Below are 20922 nucleotides of genomic sequence, written 5' to 3'. Positions count from 1 at the left end.
TAATACTAATTTCTTATCCACAAATCACACACAGGGAAATTGGTTGTCACCTTGAAAGGGGAGAAAACATTTAAAATTTACTGCCAAATTCCCACTTCCAAATATTCTTGTTCTTCAGCCTAGACAGCAAGACAAGTACTATGGCTCATTATTTAATCTCAGCAAGTGCTGCCTAACTTTTGGGAAAGCCATTATCATCAGTAATACTTGAAGTAAATGCATTTTTTAAAAGTATTTACAACCTTAGAGGCAAGAGTTATCTTTGTATAATTGAGAGTTCAAATAATGAAAAAACATTTTCTAAGCTGTTCATAAAGGCAAAAACCACACTTTCTTTTGCTAGGTTGGCGTTTCTCAAATTGCAGGTACAGTACCTTCACATACAAAATATGCTTATATGGGAGCATATCTGTGCTTACTAAATACACCACCCTGATGCATAGTGGCTAATGAACAAAGGGAGATAAAGGCAAAATAACACATTTGCATTGAAGGTAAAGGAGATGAATGCAGGGAAATTCTGAATTACACAAAGTTCTGCAGGGGAAAATGATGTATGGAACTATCTTACAGAAATGGAAACACAACCTTAGTGTGATCTTTCAGCTTTAAACTAGACACACTGGAGAACTGAAAAACATATTAACACTGTTTCTCAGAAAACCTAAAAAGAAAATGCTGCCTTAAGAGTGAGAATTTTAAGGACAGCTAAATAAACAGTAGAGGGAAAACAGCCTCACCAAGGTGGGGATGCATGTATGAAAGCAAGTGCCTGAAGTGAGAAGCAATCTGCAAATGTGTTGTGGAGCTCTGCAGCAACAGTTTCTCTGCCAACAATGATCATCTCCACGGAACATTATGTCTACAGGAATTGAGTAATTCATTTAATGAACTTATTCCAGAATCATATATTCTTAACACAGACATTCTAATTTGAGATATCTAAAGTGTCATTTACTGCACAAAGAGGTGTCAGCAAAACTGTCTACCTTTAAATCAAAAGTGTCTGAGAAAACACTACTAAATTTTAGCAATTAAGCAAGTGAGCAGTTTTCTAAGAAAGTGTCCCTATGATTGTTTGAACTGCATCTTTTCTTTTTCTCTTTTGACCTTTGAGAATACTGCTCCTGTCATGTGATAATCACAGTACACTTCAGGATCTTCAACTTTAACTACAGTTGACCCTGAAAGTAACTGTACACCTACTGTTCCCATTTTATTGGATATCCAAGCACCAACAACATGTCTGGAAGCCACAAAAAATAGCATGGCAGTGTACCCAAGCAAATACCCTGAGAAACTAAACTATCTTGTACAGCACCTGAGCCATGTCCCAGTAGAGTGGGCTGTTTAAAACTACCCATGAAGGTACACTTCTAGTTCTACTAAATCCACTTTGCAAGATTTACTGTTACAAGGAAAACAAACTAGCCAATAAAAAAAATCCCTCTGTGCTAAGTAACACAATGTCAGCCTTTCTTCAAAAAACTGTACCCTAACCTACCAATAAACAACTCTGTCTAGTGCCTGTGACACATTTTCATTACTTCCTGTATTTTATTATCAAGGTATTAGGTAATGAAACTGTAAGTCTGCTGTATACTAAGTTTTATTTCTGTACTACAAAGGTTCCTCAAGAGACAAGCCTTTGAAACACACTCAGTGGAGGAGAGGACACTATAAATGTTACCACACAGCTTCAAGTCAACAGCAAATTGAGCATTTAGAGCTCTACAAACTCCATGCACAGACAGTTCTGCCTATAAAAAGTCAGTGACGGGATTGGGCCTTTTTTCATGTTGGTTGATGAACTAGTACAAAGTTTCCAGGTGGCACTCACTCATCACATACAAATATGTTCAATGCTTCCTTCACTCCATCCATTCCAGCACTAAGCTAGCAATTGCCAGTGGCAATTGCTGCCACTATCAATGAAAGCAGTAGATAAGTTCTTAATGCTGGCACAAAGTAGGGCAATAAGAATAATAGGAAGTTCTAAAGAAAAAACAGGTAAGTTTTTTCAGGCAGAAGTACCAGAACTCTTTCAAAAAAAGAAATTCAAGATCTAAAACTAGAGGATTCCCCATGTTCATGTTTTTGCCCGAAACTGCATGGTTCTTACAAGATGGATCTTGCACTCTTCACTTGAGACAAATTCAGCTAGTACTAAATCTTTCAGAACCCCAGAAGAAACAAGCAGAGAGAAAAACATTCTAGTGATAAAAATTTCAAAGCAATATTTACATGAAGATAATGCCAAGAAATCACATCAATTTTCCATTAAAGGAAGAATAAAGTAGTCTTTACATTTAAAAATATGCATGAAATAGCAAACTCAATCCTTGTCTTCTAACAAGAACCTACCTCCTCCTTGGGTGTTCTCCTAAGCAAGGGCTATCTGGACATCTTTGTGAAAAACTTGCAGACAAAATTTGACTGTTCATCTGAATCCTACATTAAAACTTCGCCCTCTTCTAAATTCCTTAATATGATTCTTAACTGTGAAAAAACAGTAAGTTACAACACCACAGCTTGTGACTACAAATTGTTTTCATCCTGTTGTGTATGTATACCATAGGATTCCAGTGCACTTATCAGGAGCATGAGTGGCATACTTGACCATCTGATTAACCACAGAGATGCTGAGAGACTTTTGGCACTTGCCTGCCTCCAAAACAGATAAAATATATCTACAAAGATGCTCAGAAGAGCTTAATGCTGAAGCCTTAACAGAGTGAGGTACAGGTTCCAGGTGTGTCAAAGTAGATCACCCTTCATTCAGCAATACATAATGCTTCACAACCGACACATAGTGACTGAAACTTGTAGCAGGACTCACTCCTCCTATCAAGACACAATTTGTGTAGCACGTGAGGTACAAGAACAGCCAGGAGAGCTATAACCACTACAGGCAATGAAGATAAAAACTTCTGTTAGCTGAGTTTCTATCTTAAAGTCAGTTGAGTAAGAGATTTAGGAGGTTTATTGACAATTATGGGATTTTAACACCTAAACTTCTGTCTTTTTCTCCTTAACCATACCCCACACTTTCTGAATTGATGCTTTGTCTCAAATACATACAGCTACAAGATGCTGTGCCTTCCAGACTGCTCCCAAGAAGTCTCAAAACATTTCTCATCCATGGGTAAATAAGCTAAGGTCGTGAACTGTGCTGTAAAGACATTAATAGCAAGCTGTGAGGAAAATGAGCATGAGAAACACACTATGATAAGGACAATGGTTGTACCACTTGCTCTACAGAATCTGATAAAATCCATTACTGTGAAAATCAGTTTTGTAGGCACAGGTTTGCTTCAAAGGAACTGTTAAAACTCTTCTGTCATTCCCTCTAGAATGGAAGATTATCACTGATAAACTGTTCAGGGAACTCACTCTAGTGGATACTAGTGAGGTGTCTAAAGATGCTGTCTACATGCCTTTTATAGAACAGGGCAAATCTCAAAAGAAATCCAGGAGTAATTCTCAACACTCTCCTGTTCCATAAGACCCCATTCTTTACACTTTATCTTCTCCCTCCACATCTCCTTTAAAAACAAATGGAAAGATGAGATAATCACCACTGAATTAATGACTAAGTTCTCCCTACTTGTACAGAGGATAAGTCTTTTTAAACTGCAATATCAATGGTTTTTGGATGTACAGACTGCAGCCTAAACTCAAACTGAGGTCCCAACACTTCACAGACACATGAAGTTGCCCATTACTTAGACCTGTAGACTACCTTCAAGTCCTAGCTCTTGCTGTTTTCATAAGCACAAGTAATCTTACAAGTCCTTTCCTGATAAAACATTTAATTCTTATCAATTAAGAGCTATAACTGCCATTCAAGCTTTTATTTTGTTTTATCTCAACTATTACTGCAATTTGTTCTTTGGCTCTGATATACAAACTTATTCTTGTCACATGCACTTTTAAAAGCAGCCAAAATTGTCTTCTTAGCTTACTGCCGTGTCTCTTCTCTTTCTGTTCACCAGTTCCTGTTTACCATATGAACCACGGCAAGATCTTACAAAAAAACAACGTATTTCTAGCCTTATCCATTACACCTTATCCAAGTGTTGAGTCGCACTTCTAAGCAGCATAAAATATCCATACTCCATTTGACCTGCTTCTAATGCTACCAAGTACATACTTCTCACACTTTGTTTCCTAAGGCCTCTCAAAAATTATTTCTACAGAATAAACTAGTTTCTCATTACTGACATCTTTGACCAATATTAATCATGCAAATTATAAGTTACTTCTTTACTACAGATTATAAAATGGATACCTAGCATTTACTTTTTCTTACAAAACACATCATTACTTAAAGTAATGATTAGTAACTATCCAGAACTTCTGCAAAAACTTTTAAGTTGGGCATGACCACAAAAATCATTAATATGCACAAAACTAATCTCATAGCTCCACTTAGTATAAGTATACATAAAAAATTTATTTCCACATTATTATTAAAAAGTTATTGAAAACTTTTTACAGGTGGAAAATTTTACACCTTACCTAGATAACAAAGGTCACACACCTGAACGAAAATTACTTACATGCCTAAAGAAAGGAAGTTCTAAAGGGCTTTATGGTAGATGCATTCTGTAAATAGTTCTATATCTGGATTCATATTTCAGCCAAATTAACTATAGCTACAGTTTTGACTATTAGCCAGTGGCTTGGTTTTGAAAGCCTGATTTGTCATGGGCAAAGGTATTTTAATTACTTATAGATTCAGATAAACATTTTACAGCTCAGCAAGTGGAGGGAAAAAAAAAAAAAGAGTAGAGAAAAAAGATCAATTACCCTCTGTATGTACACTCGCCTACTAGTGAGTTTCTCAAAGTACCAGCAGTAGTCTGCAGAATGGTATCAACCTCAGCAACACACAGAGCGACAGCTCTCCACCACTTCCCCCACTCACAGGAAATTTTTCTATCAGGTATCATTACTTAAGATGCTATTGGAACTATGTCCATTTCCAAGTTCACAGACTGTGAGTACTCAATTGAAGTTATACTACTTGACAAATTCCTTTGCTTTTCCATAGAACAAAAATCAGATAGTTGAATCCTCAATGCTATTTCAAAATAGCTGCCTTGTTACCAGTCAGAAACAAAGGAAAGACTGAAATAAATCAGATTCAGAGCACCACATGCTTTCTTAACTAAGCCCTTCAGGCCTGATAGCAGCACTATGGCGTCCATTAAGAGCTCTATAAATTATTACTACAAAGAGTATCTTAGAAGCAGAATTTAATGTCTCAGCTTTCTGCTGGTGTTCATTGCAGTAGTAATCTAAATGCGAGGTCTAATCAAACAAAACCTAAAATTATGTCAACGTGGCCGATACACATCACATCCAGTAGCTTCTCTATGCCCCACAGTGACAGAAACTCCATCTGCAGCATCAAGGCAGCCCAGGTATTTAGGGTGATTGCAAGAGCAAGCATTTAGCATTCTACAGAACTTAAATTTTCCTTTCTTAAAAAACAGCACTTACAGTCTGACACTTTACTAATTAGTAATTCAAACATGGGTATTACGAGATCAAATATCATGAACATTACAGCAAAAAGGCATTTATCAGCATAGCATGTTGCGTCAAGCTAGAAGGTCAAGAGTACCAAGAGTCCTCTTGGGCTCCAAGAGATACTGTGGTTTCAAGTTAGACAGCCGAGGCTGTTACCATCTCCAGGTTCTCATTCCTGCTTTGCTTAAGACAATGCCCTCCAAAGGGCAGCATATTCAATCTGTTCACTTTTTCTGAATTTCTGGCTCATGCCACACCGTAAGCCAAAAATGCCTGGTTAAATACCTTTAGATCTTGAATGCTCAAGTACTCAAGATTGAGCTGAGAACCTCAACTGTACTAAAATAAGCCTATTATTAACTCAGAGAGCACAATGGGCCAGGGAAAAGAGGAAACAGCAGATCACAATTTTAAGAACCTCAATCGGAAAGTCATCCAATATTCAGTGTAGATCAGAAGAATGTGTAATTTCAAGCAAGCTGTAAATCCCATGACACCCAGATCCTGTGAAGATATTTACCTCCAGTCTGCTTTCAACATACTATTTATGCAGAAAAGTTGGGAGCTTAACTAGATGAGTTTTACAGCTGAGTATAACAGAAATTAAAACATTTGTTAGTGTTCACTTGACAAGAAAAAAATCAAGTTATAGCAAAGCAAACTGAAAATCAATTTACACACAAATTCATGCACTTTTTTTTTTTTATATTTAGAGAGAAGTTGATACTGGTTTTTTTTCTTTCTTAGCAAACAAGCTGAAGATATGGAATATTTCCTGAAATTAACTGAGGGAATTCCACAATTCTGTACTTTTCAAAACAAATACTTTAGGGTCATATCTTCTGACACATAACTCAGTTACTGTGACAGCATCTTATCTAACCCACCCTAATGTAAATGTTCTCTACTTCCTGTTCCGTTGCTGCATCTTATGTTTTCCTCGCAGCAGTATGATCAACAATACCATTTCAAAGTCCAGAGTTATGTGGAATCAGTAGGACTGCACGGATATCCTGCTTTAAGTCACAGTTTTAAGTTCATTAAACACCCACCATTGCTTTACAACAAGTGCCCAACAGTATTTTAAATATTGGACACAATGCACCAGAATAATAATTGCTTTGAAAAATACAATTTTTAAAAAGGAGCTTCTTTTCCAGTGAAAGTGGTTATCTTTTGAAGCTTTCAAATAGCTCTTTAATACAGAAAAGTAGTTTTAGTACAGTTTTACACTACATGCAAGAAGGTATTCTGAATCAAAACTTACTGATAGAGAAATGGGAAAATATGCAGTATTTGAGTACACGAACTTGTTGTTTAGGCTAAGAAAAGTACAGACTAAATCCAAAGTAGGCCTAGCACCGATACGAGCCTTCCTACAACTTCGTCCAACACTGCTTTGTTGAACCGCTGGAGCACCTGGGGTCCGTCCCAGCCTCGTCGAGCAATGTAACTTTTACGCCCCGACCCCGCGGCCGTTCCTTTGCGGCCGGCTTCCCCTGCAGCGCTGGGTCGGCTGCAGGGCAGCGGGAGTCCCGCCGGCCCCGGCAGCTCCATACGCCGGTGGACAGCGAGGCGCGGAAGGACGCGCTCACACCGGCAGTCTCGGAGCCGCCTGGCTTGGAAGGGAGCGAGGCCGGGCCCGGCGCTCAGGGCCGGCAGCCCCGCCGGAGCCAGCCGGCCGAGGGTCCGTTCATCGCTCCCCGCCCGGCGCTGCGGGCCAGCCGAGCGGGCAGCGAGGCCTGCGAGGGCCGCCCCCCTCCCGACGCCGGGACGGAGCAGTGGAGCGGGATCAAACTTCCGCAGCCGCAACTTCCCAGCGCCCGGCCGGGCTGTCCTCACACGCCCCCGCCCGCCCCGGGCCCCGACCCGCCGCGCCCCGGTGGGGCGGCTGAGGGTGCCCCAGTCCCTTCTCCCTCCGGTCCGGACTTACCACGCATTTCTTGCCGAGGAAGCCGAAGAGGCTCTCGTTCTCCTGCGGGGTGAGCAGCAGCGAGCCCACGTTAGTGACCCGCCGCGGGGGCTGCTGCTGCGGGGCGCCGCTCATGGCCGGGGCCGGCCCGGCGCTGCCCTCGCCGCCCTGCGACCGATGGCGCCCGCGGCCCCTTCCTCCCCTTCCTCCTCCGCCGCCGCCGCCGCCGGGGCCTCACAGCAGCCGCATCGCGGAGCCTCCCTCGCGGGGCCGGGGAAGGAGGGAGGAGAAGAGGGGCGGCGGGGAGGGTGCGGGGAGGGGGGCGGTCGGGAAAGGGGGTGCCGGGCAGCGGTACCGCCGCGCCGGAGCCGCTCCGCGCCGGGGCCGCTCCCGATCGCTCCCGCCCCTAAACTTCCAACTCCGGCCCGGCCCCGGCGGCCGCGCGATCCAACATGGCAGCGGGGGCGGGCGAGACCACGGCGCGCGGCAGCCAAGGGGGAGCCCGGCGCGCGGCCGCCGCGACCATGCGCCGTGCGGGGGGAGGGGAGGGCGTCGCCTTCCGCGCCCGCCCCCTCGGTACCTGCCGGGCGGGCGGTGCCGCGGGGGCGGGAGGAGGAGGAGGAGGAAGGAGAGGGGTGATCGGAGTCGGGAGAAAGAACGGCAAGAAGGTGACGGAAAGGAGGCGCGGTCGCTGTCCCGGGGCCGTGGGAACCGCCGGGGCGCCGTGAGGGGCAGTGCCGCTCGGGGCTCCGGGCTGGGCTCGTGGGGAGCTCGGGGGAGAATCGCCCCGAGCTGAAGGGGCCCCACAATATCTCCTGCCCGCGGGGATGCGGGAACCAGCGTGTGCTGGAAGCCCTTCAGCTGTTGTGGAACAAATTACATTCAGGTGTAATTTGTAACCCAAAGTCTTTTCTCGTTTTTTGGCAGAAAGGACGCTGGTTGCCCGCGCAGGTTGCCCGGCCGGGGTGTCGCTGTGCGCAGCCAGCGGGGAGGCCGGGCGGGGGTGTCACCCACCCCCGGCCAAGCTGCCTGCCGCCCGCTGAGGTGAACAGCAGGTACTTCACGGTCTCCGGGGGCCAGCTGTGAGGAGAAATCATGTATACAATCAACAGCCTTTGTCAGCCAGATTTCTCTTCCCCTGCTTCTCTCCATGTGGCAGCAGTAACCAGCTGCGGTGTAGGTTGAAGACATTTCAAAACCCAAAGACCCAAAGCACTGCTGCTTATACTCAGCTTTTAGCTGCACAAAAGAAATGTTCTCGTTTCTCATGTGCAAAGGTGGAAAACAGATATCAAAGTGAGCACCTTGCTAGTTTTCTGTGGTTTTAGGTGAAGATTGTGTCTCATCCTCTGATCAGTTAATTGTGTGGAAGGTGCTAGGTGAAAGGGGGAAGGTCCCCCACTGTAATTGCTATACATTGTACAGAAGAACTGAAGAAGTACAAGAGAAAACAAACCAGGGAAGAGAGGAGAAAAAGCTGGGAACACAAGTCTTTATATGATGCTGTGGTGACTTCGTATCTTCTTAAAGATCAGGCAGGGAGAAGATGGCAGCCCCTTCTGCTCTACTTACAGGTCCTTTTGCCTGTACTTAAGATCTTGCAACTGTGTCTAAAAGTGTAACGAAGGGAGAATATGGAAGAAAATCCTGATTTTACACCATAAAAATAGTTTAAAATATGGGCATATACAGGACTCCTCAATTTGCAGGCCTCTCAAAAGTGACTTGAGTCTTACTGTAAAGGAAAACCAGTAGGAACCAAGTGCTTCTAAAGTATTTATCAGCAATCCTAGATTCTTCAGTTTTACATACTTTCTGTAAAGTACACACTTCCTGTGTAAGTCTGTATGTATTTTAGTGGGAAATGCTTAAGCTATAAAATATTGGCAGTGTTTCTTTCATTGCAAATGTATGTAAAAAGGTAAAGCACTTTACAAGACAGTATTTTGTGGGTTTTTTTGTGGGTTTTATTTTTCTGAGGGTTTTTTGTTTGTTTTATTTCATAAACTAAATAATTATTGTCTAGCTGAAGCCATTTTGGGGAAATTTACATGCCTTCCTTGCTTGTGATGTAAATAACAAATATAGTACACTGTCAATGGGTATATGCTGGTATAGTCCTCATCTTCTAATCACTTGTATTCCTTGATTATTTTTTTTTTCTCTAAAAACTTTTGATGTTCCTGTGTAGATCTTGCCATACTGCTTCAGTGTTACAGCTGATGCATTTTGCTTCATACTGTTCTTTTCAGACCAGCTGGCTGGTAGTTACTCTTAAGGGCCTTGTAACCTTCAGGCTCTATTGTTAGGATTTTGTTTGTTTTTTTAATAAGGGGAGGCAGGAAAGGGAAGAAAATAGGTCTATTTTCAGTCCCTGTGTTTCATTAATTATTCAAAAGCTGTTTGTTTTCATGTCATAGCTAAGCAGCGAGTCCTGAAGGGAAAATACCAATATCTTTCGATACATCCATAGGATTCACTGAAAAATAGATTTTTGCCTTTAATATATATGTTTGCAGTAATTTCAGCAAAAACCTGTTATTTCTGCATAAAATATCCAATTTGAAGCAAAGTTCTCTCAAAGAAAGCCACCAAATTGGGTTACCTGTCTGTATTTTGAAGATATAGGAGTGTTCGTGCTGACTTAGGACAATTGCTGTTTATTGGAGGCTGTCCTCTGGATTTTTCACTGCGCTACTTAGGGTCCAAATTGTGTTACCTATTCCTGATGTCTATGAGCTTCTTGGGAAGCTTCTCTCATATTTTTTCATTTCAGGATACCAGCTCATAGCACCAAGGTACTGAAATTCATTTGAAATTGCATAATGTGTGTCAATATAAGTAAGTGTCTTGATTTTAAAGATCTGTATTATAAATATGTTATTTAATAAATAGATTTTATTATCCTTGTCAGAGTTACCTTTGACAGAAAATTGAATTTTGTCTTTAAATGTGAACCTCTACAGTAATAGTTCATACTTTGAGTTTCACAGTTTAAATATTCACACAATTTCAGAAGTAACATTCTGCAATTGAAGATGGAGTAAGAATGTGAGGAAAACTTGCTACCTAAAGTTAATTTTTCTAGTACTATGAATCATACCTTGAAGATTTTATTAATGACTGAACTATGTAAGTGAAAAAAAAATTGTTTTCTAAGTATTTATTATTTTTTAGTAGAATCACTGAATTTCCCAAGTCTTGATCTTGTCACAATCCTGGTTTTAGGTCACGGTTTGGTTTTCTGGTTTTCCATAAAATAAAGAGACAGTTAATTACACCAAAGAACAAGCAAGGGTAACAGAGAATATGCCTTTCCATGGGAAAAAAAAAATCCTGCTATCTCTTCCATCTCATGTTATTTGCAGGGACAAGTAGGACAGTCTGGGACAAGTGCAAACCTTGCTGCAGCAACCACAAGAGCATGGCTAGGGGAGATCAGGAGTGAGAGCATAGGATTACTGTGACCACGCAGGAGGGCTATGTCAATAGGGTAGCCTGGGAATGAACAAAAGTGAAGCAAGCTGCCTTTCCCTCAATACCCTTTTTGGTTGGGCCTGTAGAAAACACCAGTCTCCTCACTGCAAAACTGCTTGTGGTAACTGAAAATGAGGAACTGTCTTTGTGATTGGAAGTGGGTTTGCAGCTGTGAAGACACAAGTTCTCTTTTTTGGGTAAATAATATTTTTCTTAACACAGACCCCATTGAAGAGGATTGGGTTTGCACTGTTACTGAATCAATGTCAAATAACGTATTAGTTATTTTACTGATAATAGCCTCATTCACTTCTGCTCTCTGTGTTCTGAGCCTTTGAAGTTGAGGAATTGCAGCCCTGGGAAGTACCCCCCACAGGTAACTGAATCATATATTAAGTTAGGGTTCATTTCAGATTCAGTCACTGTATTTCCTTTCTCTGAAATTTTGCATTATCTGTTTCAGATGAGGAATAGTCTGGAACTCCTATGGTGTTTTATTTTCTCTATATTGAATTTGTATGCTGTAGGTGTCACTAACAGAACGACATGATTTAGCAACAAAAGTTGCCAAATATGATGGTTAAGTTTTATTAATTGGTCAGTAAAGCCTCTGCTGATTCCATGTGGATGTGGAAGTGTGTCAGTAGGAAGCAGCTTCCCCCTTGGTGGGCAGGCTGTGCAGCAGAGTGTCCTTGCCGCAAGAGTGAGCAGGCTGCAGCCTGAGAACCAATGCTGTGGTACAATAAGTTCTTTCATTTCTTGCACGAATCCTGTCTTAGGTGCCAGCTAGAACTTTTCCTGTAGTGCCCATTGTGTATGTCATTTGTTTGTATCTTTTCTAGCCCTCATTTTTGACATCAGACTACTTACTTGCATAAAAGTAATTTGTGCCCTTCCAGTTTACTCGACAAAGGATAAGATTGGTTTTGCTTTGGATATAGAATTGTACTTTCGAATTATGGGGATATCTAGCTCTTTTCAAGAGCTCCTCAGCAATTCCTTTGTGTCCTGAAACAGATTATATTGCTCTCTTTTTCAAAACTGTGAGGATGATGGACCAAAAACATATTGGAATTTGAGGTGTCTCCCTCTCCTCTTACTTATTGATCATTGCCTGCAGCAACTATGCAACACTTCTATAGCTGCTCTGCAAATTAGAGGAAAACATTTTTCTTTCCCCAGCTCAGGTAGCATCTAACCTTGCACTAGAGCTCATCTTCAAAACTGTATGGCACAGTTTTTTTAAACACTCTTTATTCTCTTTGCTTGGTTTATAACTCAGCAAAGGTATGACTTCTTGAATTTAACACTCAGCAATAACCATGAGTGGAGTAAATAAGTTAATCTTGTTTTATTTGCAGGTATTAAAGGGAATATTTATTCCTTCCTGTAAGCTTCCTGACAATTTTTGAATTCAATGTAATAAAATCCCCCTTCAGCCATTAGTCAGCCACCGTGGAGCTCAAGAACTTCACCAGTTAAAAGAAGCAAAAGAGAAACATGTTCTTTCCTTACTGTGATCTGCAAATCTGTTGTTAGAGCACATTTCCTTAACAACAAAAATCTTGCTCTGGCTTTGAAACATCAGTTCTTATTTGCAGCGTGACTGACCTCCCACCCTGATCAGCATGGTTCTGACCAGGAAGCCTCATCTTTACTGAGAGAAGGGAAGCACAGCCAAGTGCATTCAAAATATACCCTTTTTACGGTAAGTGCTAAGAACAAAGTACATACTTGCCCTCTAAAATCTGCCTTGAGGTCCATAGTTTCCTCCCAACAGGTCAATGAGCAACTGGCAAATATGTAATGCAAATTAGAAACAATTGCTTTTTGGATCCTTTTGATGGATGAATTAATAACTTTTACATAGTGTTTATTTATTTATTTATTTATTCTTTAGTTCTCTATCTGGCACAAATTAACCTTAACAGATTGGCATGAGCTACACCTTTGTTCTTCATTGAGGCTGTGCTGGGTCTCGCACCAGCAGACCCTTCTTGCAGCCCTGTGGTGTCAGGGCTGGCCATGTCCTGGCAGTCCTGCTCTGCTGCTGCTCTCCAGGAGGCCAAAGACTGAGACCCTATCAAAGGGTAGATTTGGGTCCAGACCTGGGGCTTCTCTGTTGCATCACTTCTTTAACTGTTTTCCTTCTGTGTGGGTTTTGCCAGCTGATGCAAATATTTAGGAGGGAGGGGGAAAAGACAGAGCAGTCTTTATGCACCAGTGTTCTTGCAGGTGTATGGCTCCACCTCATAAAGCAAGATTGAGATCATGCATATCTTGATCAGCCCGATTTTTGTGTTTGGGGAGGTCACTTATATAAAAGCTGCAGGCCAACTAGAGCAACTGGTACAATGAATGATACTTTTTTTATAAGCAAAAGAGAATATAGTTTAGAAATCTAAAAGCTTAACAAATGTATGCTGTAGCAGTTTTAACATATATAAACAAACCAAAATTGAACATGCTTCAAATTGACTTGAGAAGATGGATGAAAAGTGTTAATTTAATTTTTTTTTTCAAAACAATTATGTTGCTTAGTGCATATGACCCATCAATAAGAAAATCTTTAGTCTGTGCAGTTGCTTCACCTCTGAGAGAACTAAGTCTAAAAGTACTTCTTTGTTTTTGATTGTATTCTAGTAAGTAAAAATAGTTAAATTTCCTTAAGACCTTAGGAATATCTGTAATTTAGCACAGACAGACAAGTTATTTTAATTGGTACATTCCTGGCTACTCTAATATTATTTTCAATTAAGGACTCTTCCCATGGTATGTTAGAATGGCATATACAATTTATGTCAGTGCTTTATGTGGATATCTACTTTGCTCATGCTCACCAACTCTACTTGAAGGAGGGGTTGTCCATTAAGAACATACCTACCTGAGTTTTATAACTAAAATGGTGGTATATGTGTAGCATAGCATTGCTTGAAGCCCTGTGTAGTTTTGGTGCCCAACTGTTTTTTAAGCACATATGAGAACCCAGTGGCTGATCTGGGGAGAAACAAACTTGGAGAACATCCACCTCAGTCCCCCTCCTAAAATGAACCAGCCTTTAATAAATACTGATTCTGTGCGCTACAGACTGAAGTAATGAAATTTCGTTCAGTTTCTATACTTTGTGACAAATTTTGGAAGATGTGTAACTTCTTTATGTGTAGATATTATAGTTCTTCAAGCCTATCATTAGAAGGGTTAAAATTATATATATATATATATATAAATATATAATATATATGTATGTATATATATGTATGTATATATGCTAGCTTTAGACCTACCATTTTGAAATGTCGATTTGGTTTTGTAGTGTTTGCTGCAACAGCATAACATGTAATGCTGACCTGTTTTGTCAGGTTAGCTTTCTTGACCTTGAATTTTCTCATGTCTATTTAAAAAATGAAACCCAGCATTTTTATTTAATGTACTGTCACAATAATAAAAGTACAACGAGTTGCTGTTCAATAACTAGAAACCTACAGCACAGCTAATAAGGCTTTCTGAGAACATACTTGCTCCTGCTATAGCAGCTCTTTTCACAGAGGTTGTGGCGGGGAGCCAGAGGAGGTTGGTAGACAGCTAGGCAACCAGAAAAGAACAAGTTTGTCAGCATGTACAGCTGATTAACAGGAGGATAATTTTCCATAAGCATAGCCTGCAGTGTTTGCTTAAGGTGGGGGGGTTTAATTTTTCACTAAACTTCCTAAAAGCTAAGCCATTTTTAACTGTGGTGGAAAGTAATTTGTTCAATTCAAGTGGAATAAGGTTCCATAAGATTTTTATGCTATTTTACTCTGCCTACACATTGTAGTAGGCTGAGGTATACTTAATGTATAGGCAATATAAGGTTATTCCCATGAAGACACATTATGACAGCTATTTTTGATAGGTGGTTTTATTTCTACTAGTTAGAGTGATCAGTACAAGAAAACATGAGAAACATTTAGTGACAGAAGAGGCAGCCTTTGGTTATTATGTTTTCCTGCTTCAGAATGTCATCTAGATTGAAAACATGTAACAGGAAGTAAATTACCTTGCATTTCTAGGTCGCTTCTTGTTATAAATACAGAATCATAAGGTTGGAAGAGACCTTCAAGATCATTGAGTCCAACCCAGTGCTAACACCTCAACTAGACCATGGCATCCAGTGCCACATCCAGTCTTTTTTTTTAAACACATCCAGGGATGGTGACTCCACCACCTACCTGGGCAGACCATTCTAGCACTTTATCACCCTTTCTCTAAAAAACTTATTCCTAATATCCAACCTATATTTCCCTTGGCACAGCTTAAGCCTGTGTCGTCTTGTTCTGTCAGTTGTTATGTAAATCTGTGGGAATATGAATGGTCTTCTAAATTTTATGGTGTTCTGTAACCCAGGATCTCTGTTCAAGTATAACTTAATCATAGTTTCAATCTCCAAAGCAGGTTTAAGGGTATTCAACTGCAGCACTGAATGTATGCTTCTCTTTTCTCTGGCTGTCTCCATGGGCAAGGTCAAAGCTGAAAAGAGAATATTCCCCAGACCTGTGTCATGCAGAGACTTCCTTCACACTGAGGTAACCCAGTGTTTGCCTAAGGAATGGTAAAAAGCAGATGGACTGAAATAAATGCACTAACTCTAAATGTTCGAAAGAAAAGACAAAAATCAATTAATATTTATACTGTTGTTTTTTTTTAATGAAATAATAACTCACTCAATTCTTAATATTGTTCTTGAATATACTGGATATTTGCCATGTGTGGTTTATTTCAAATATGATGCAACCTGTAACCTGCATTCTGCTTAGTTTTGCAGTATGAGCTGTCTTTATCCATTATTTATTGTGTTCAAATAAAAGGAGGATCAGAATATTAGACAGAAATAGCACAGTGGCTTTGCGCATGAGTTGTAGAAACGAGATGAAACTGAGTAGTAAAAAGCAGTGCTTAAGTGCCTGGATTGGGAATGACTGAAGGGGAGATCCAGGCGTGGCTGGGAGTTGCCCTGGCAATGTGTCCTTAGAAAGATGAATGCAGGTCCCTGCGGCTTCTGGTAAGACATTCCCACTAAAGCCAGGGAGGCATTAGTGCCATTGTGCAAGGCCCTAAATACCTTATCAGGAATAATGTGTATGATTCTCTCTGTCCATTTTCCAGAAGTGAATTTAGATTGGAACAGGTTCAGAGGACCTGGGAAAATAGGAACGAGGAGATGAGGTATCATGGCAAAAGAAAATGACAGAAGATCAAAGAAAAAAAACAAATGTATATATATATATATACACATATATATACTTCCTGATCAATGAATAGGTATAATTTCTGTTGACTTGATACAATTTCTGTTCCTACATATAATTTCTTAACAATCAACAGTGTCATTTTTCAGGTGGTGAGTGACTTCATGAGGAACAGGGAGGAAATATATTTTTTTAAAAGAAAAGATGATGTTAGTTCCAGAAAAGTGTTTAGAAATTAATAACAGATACAATTTCTAGAGGAATATGTACATATTCCTAATTCTGAGGACAGTCTGTAATGTGTTTCCAGCAGAATTAAGTGGGGACGAAAAGATTTTACTGCTTTAAAGCTGGAGCTCAAGCTAAAGTGATTCTATACAGTGTTGCTTTTAACACCAAAGGACAGGACTTAGTTCAGAAAATCCCTTTAGTTTTTTTGTTTATCTTTGTCTTTTAGGTATCTTGCTATCTAAAAAGTAGTAATAAACCCAATCACTGCTGTGGAAGGAATTTAAAATCCTTCTCTCTGAAGTTGTCTAAAACTAATAATGATTTCAGTGTCTTTTGAAGAACAGTAGCTTCCAAACAAATCTGTCAAATATTAATTTAAGTCTCTGTTTAGTCTACAGCAGTGAAATTGCTTTGAATAGAAAATACATAATAAAATATGTGTAATGGGTCTTGTCAAAAAGCTTTTTTATTCTATTTCACATTTTCCAGTAACAGAAAATCTCCACTGCATTTAATAAAAAGTAATAAAACTTCTGAAGCCAGAACTGATTGCTGGTTAATTTAAAAGAAAGGAAAGTTTATTACCTCTCTTTTCGGTATACTGCTCATTCTCTGAATCTAGAAGTCAGTGGTTAAATAAAGTCTCTCTGGGAGGAATTTTCCATTGTGAGTCATAAGCATTGAATTGACAACCTTTATAGAAATTTAAATGCAACCCTATTAAACAGTACACTTCTATAAAAGCTGAGGGATAAATTCCTTTCACTGGGAGCAGAGGCAGTAAGATGCAGTATTTGAGAGAATGACCTGCAGAGAGTTTATGCAGCTATGAGAAGCCATAGGGTTGGGATCTGCCTGGCTGGAATAACTATCAGGAGGACGGATATCTAATGGTACAGAGCCCATCAGCCAGCAGCAATTATCTAAATGGTGCTTGCCCACAGGAATAAAGCAACAGCCACATAAATAAAAATTTGTTAGATTTCTTTAAATATCACATTAGAGCTGGATATTGCTCTTGCAAACATCACTTGAAATAACTAAAATGAAAATAAATATCACAATGCTTCCTGGCCTGTGTTTTGAATGTACAAAATCTAGGAAAAAATATGTTCTCTAAACTTATTTTGTGTTTTCATCAACTTTGTCTCCCATAACTATCAGTTTGGTTTAATTTTGAGTTTTCCCCTGTAAACTGTGGGTTATCTATAAATGAAAAATGTAAATGTGTCCAAAATTATGAAAAAATTTCAAATACCACTCCTGTCACCAAAAAAAAAAAAAAAAGCATAGGGGAAATTACAGTTTCCCATATTTAAAACAATTGGCAAATGTAATGCCAGTCAACCCACTTTGGATGCTGAGCATATGCATGAAGCAGAAAATTGGAGAGATCCCAGATGATATTGTAATGATGTACAGGAAGAATGCTGAGAAGAGGATATGTGAAGATGCTGGACAGCTTTCTGGAACAACAGAGAAAGCACCACCAGCAGCTATTTTGGGAATGTGTAACATCTCTGTTCTGATTAAATCTGAACACTCATAAATGCCAGTGTGTGGCCACAATTTTGTGAAGCTGTCCCTGGTTGCTGGGCTGGGCTCAGGGTGAAGTTTTTGGATATAGATGCTTCTTGGTGGTGGCAATTCTCAGAGCAGTTCTCAAAGTCTACACAGCTACCTAAGCTTAAAAACCACCACTTCTAATATAATCCCTTCTGACATCAGGTCAGGCACATGGTGCTGTGCAGGTTATTTCTTGTTTTCACCCTTCTGCTATCACCACCTCTAGACTGCTTAAGATCTGCACTGGTAGTAGCTTCCTGAGAAAGGGCATTGCAAGGTGATTGCAAAGTTGACACAAACCCCATGCAGCTTGGGACTGTGCTTCTCAGAGTGCAGGAGTGCCAAAAGAGAAATGCAGTGAGGCCCTGCCACTGTTCAAGAGTGCTACTATTAACATTTTCTGTCTTGTAGCAATAATTTTTTCACTTCTACGTGATATTTCTTGTTTCTAAAAGCAAATTATTGTTTACTGCTAGTGATCAGCTGGTCTAATTTTTTCTTCTCACTCAAAACCAGCTACTAATAAAACATCAAAGTTTGTGTTTTGCTGTACATATGTTTTTCTCTTCGTAAAACTGAATAGCTAAAGTTATGCCAAGCATTTGAACAAGTAAATGAAAGAATCAACACAAGTGAGTTGTGTTTCTACACATTCTTCTGAGCCAGTAATCAGAGATTTAAAGTATTTGGAAACAAAACAATCCATTAACCAATGTAGTCCATAAAATTAATCAGCCATAATATACTCCCTAAGATTAGCAGTAATTTCCCACCAGCCATAACCTCTCTCCCTCCAGCAAAACAGTCTCTTTACAGGTCTGTGTCACTCCATGGCTCATGCCAGCCCACAATCCCAAGAGCAGCACAGCCAGTTACAGCTGGTTTCATTAAAACTGCCTTGTATTGCAGAGATGGGAGCATTCGTGTATGTATGTATATATTTTATTTATCTATGTGTGTATTATTTGTACATATGTAATCACTGAGGTTCTTTTTTTTTGTCCTGCACTTCTATTCCAACAAGGATGCATCCTGTCCACTTGGGCAAAGGTCAACTCTGATGAGAGAGGAACCCTTTACTTTCAACAATCTTGTAGAGCATCACTTGTCTTTGGCCATTCCAATGCATTTTATACTGGAACTTCTGCAGCAGCAAAGCCTGTAACTGGACTTTTAATGTGACTTTCCTGTTTGGATGAGGTTTTATAGCCTGGGGCCTCAGGACGGGCAGAATTTCCAAGATGCATTTTATTAGGAAGCTTTGAATAGCTCTGCTTCTTCACATATATTTTTGAAATCACTGCTAGTCATGCATGATAATTTGGAGCCAAAGTCATGTGGAAAACCTCTCACTCTCAAAGTCCTGATATATTTGTGAGTTTTGTAAGCAGTTGCTCTATAAATGTAAATCTCTTCCTATGGTAAACATTTACAATGAATCAAAGAGATCTGTAATGGGTGCATGTTGAGTTCAACAGATGTATCAGACTTCAAAGGCATTGCAAACATGACTGATTCTCCAGTGTGTAGTCCTACCTGAAGTGAGGTAGATGATATTTTTACTAAGAAAAGGTGTGGGAATTTTTCCAGACCTGAAAACAGCCATAGCTCAGTATGCAGCTCTTTTGTATTCTCTTTTCAGCCACTGCTGATTCCAAATTATTCTATGAAAATATTTTTAGTTTGTTAGCAAGAAGACATATGCCTCTCGAGTTTAATTACAGACAGAGAAGGTACAGAGACTTGATCATCAGTATTAAGATTTTTTAAATATGTGATTATTAAATGAAGAAATTTCAAATTATTCTGCTTTGTTTGTGCCATATTTTTTTCAGAATGTTAACAAAATCTTTCTTGATTGATAAATATTGATAAAAATAAATCTGGATAAATATTCTGATGGCTTCTGTTTCACAATAATATGTTTGTTTCCAGTGTTTCTAGTGATCTCTCACTTTACCCCACCAAAAATACTGAAAAAGAGAAACTATAATAAGTGTTGCTCATTCTACTACAGGCACATCAAGGGAGTGCAAAGAACATGACAATTAGCATGGCAGTCAGTATACCAATTGGTTTTTGGAGTTACAGTATACCAATGCTTTTTGCAATTACAAACCTGGCTCTGGGTTCTCTCAGGCTTTCTCAAAATTCTGTTCAAATTGATGAGGCGAAGTTTAATGTTCAGAGAATTTTTCACTGAGCTTACGCTCTTTTCTTAATTCTGTGAGGATGGGATGCCAATGGCAGGAGCAGAGATTTGGGGAAAGGCATCACACTTGCTGTCAGGCCCAGGATAGTGCAGGAACAGTTTCTAATCTTGGTGACATTTTCTACTGAAGAAGCACAGCAGGAGAAGGTGGGTGGAGTGGCTGGCATTTAGCTAAGCCAGACTGCTTCTAACATCAAAAGAGTTTCAGTTCAATAATTGGACAAAGGGTCAACCAGATTCTTGCCTTGCCTAAGGCAATATTTTGATAATGCTTTTGGTTTGTGCAAGTGCTTCCATACAAATGTGGAGTGAGGGAGCCTAGGCAAATTCCTTAATTCTTAGAGGGCTTTGTGCTGGGCTAGGAATTGTCATTGCCTTAAACATTGAACATGTGATTACACAGTTTAGCTTCTGAAATTATGTTTATTGTGCAGTTCTGGTATCTTTTCTCATCGGTTGAATAATTGGGCTGGTTTGCAATATACACTTTTAATCTGTGTTACCTACTTTCTAGGTAATTATGGTCTTGCTAAATAAGTTTGTGTGGCAGTATTTTCTTATGATTTGCCTTCACAACTTGATACATATATATATTTATATCTGTATATCTATATGTATATATCTTTATATTCTTTTCCTACCTAATTTTTAAGTGGTGCCATTGTATTTCAGTGATTAAAAAGAGCATTTATTGTTACTTCACACATTAATCTTTGTCAATGCCACTTTCTACATATTTAGCAATGGCTAAATGAACAGAA

At 39.8% G+C, this 20922-nt stretch overlaps 1 protein-coding gene and 1 long non-coding RNA gene across 5 annotated transcripts in view; one reads left to right on the top strand and one right to left on the bottom strand.

The window, feature by feature from the left end:
- The window catches only part of WASL (WASP like actin nucleation promoting factor), a 50218-nt gene extending 42192 nt beyond the window's left edge, over positions 1–8026 (bottom strand). The window contains exon 1 of one of the 3 annotated variants that reach the window (XM_072921091.1): positions 7472–8026. In XM_072921091.1, coding sequence (XP_072777192.1) covers positions 7472–7585 — 114 coding nt within the window. In that variant the 5' untranslated portion in view covers positions 7586–8026. Of the gene's footprint in view, positions 1–6805; positions 6942–7471 lie in introns of those variants that run through there. The other 2 variants (XM_030256624.4, XM_072921104.1) reach the window with 2 other exon arrangements.
- LOC140681380 (uncharacterized) lies at positions 7991–19852 on the top strand. 2 transcript variants are annotated; one of them, XR_012052539.1, is made up of 3 exons: positions 7991–8118; positions 8378–12635; positions 15427–19852. It is a non-coding gene; the product is annotated as an uncharacterized lncRNA (long non-coding RNA). The 2 variants fall into 2 exon arrangements; XR_012052540.1 differs by having other exon boundaries at positions 8378–18878; positions 18974–19852.
- The last annotated feature ends 1070 nt before the right edge of the window (positions 19853–20922 follow it).

Source organism: Taeniopygia guttata, chromosome 1A (genome assembly GCF_048771995.1).
Source record: "Taeniopygia guttata chromosome 1A, bTaeGut7.mat, whole genome shotgun sequence".
NCBI lineage: Eukaryota > Metazoa > Chordata > Aves > Passeriformes > Estrildidae > Taeniopygia > Taeniopygia guttata.
Note: the sequence above shows the minus strand (reverse complement) of the source record. Positions and strands in the feature narration are given on the sequence as shown.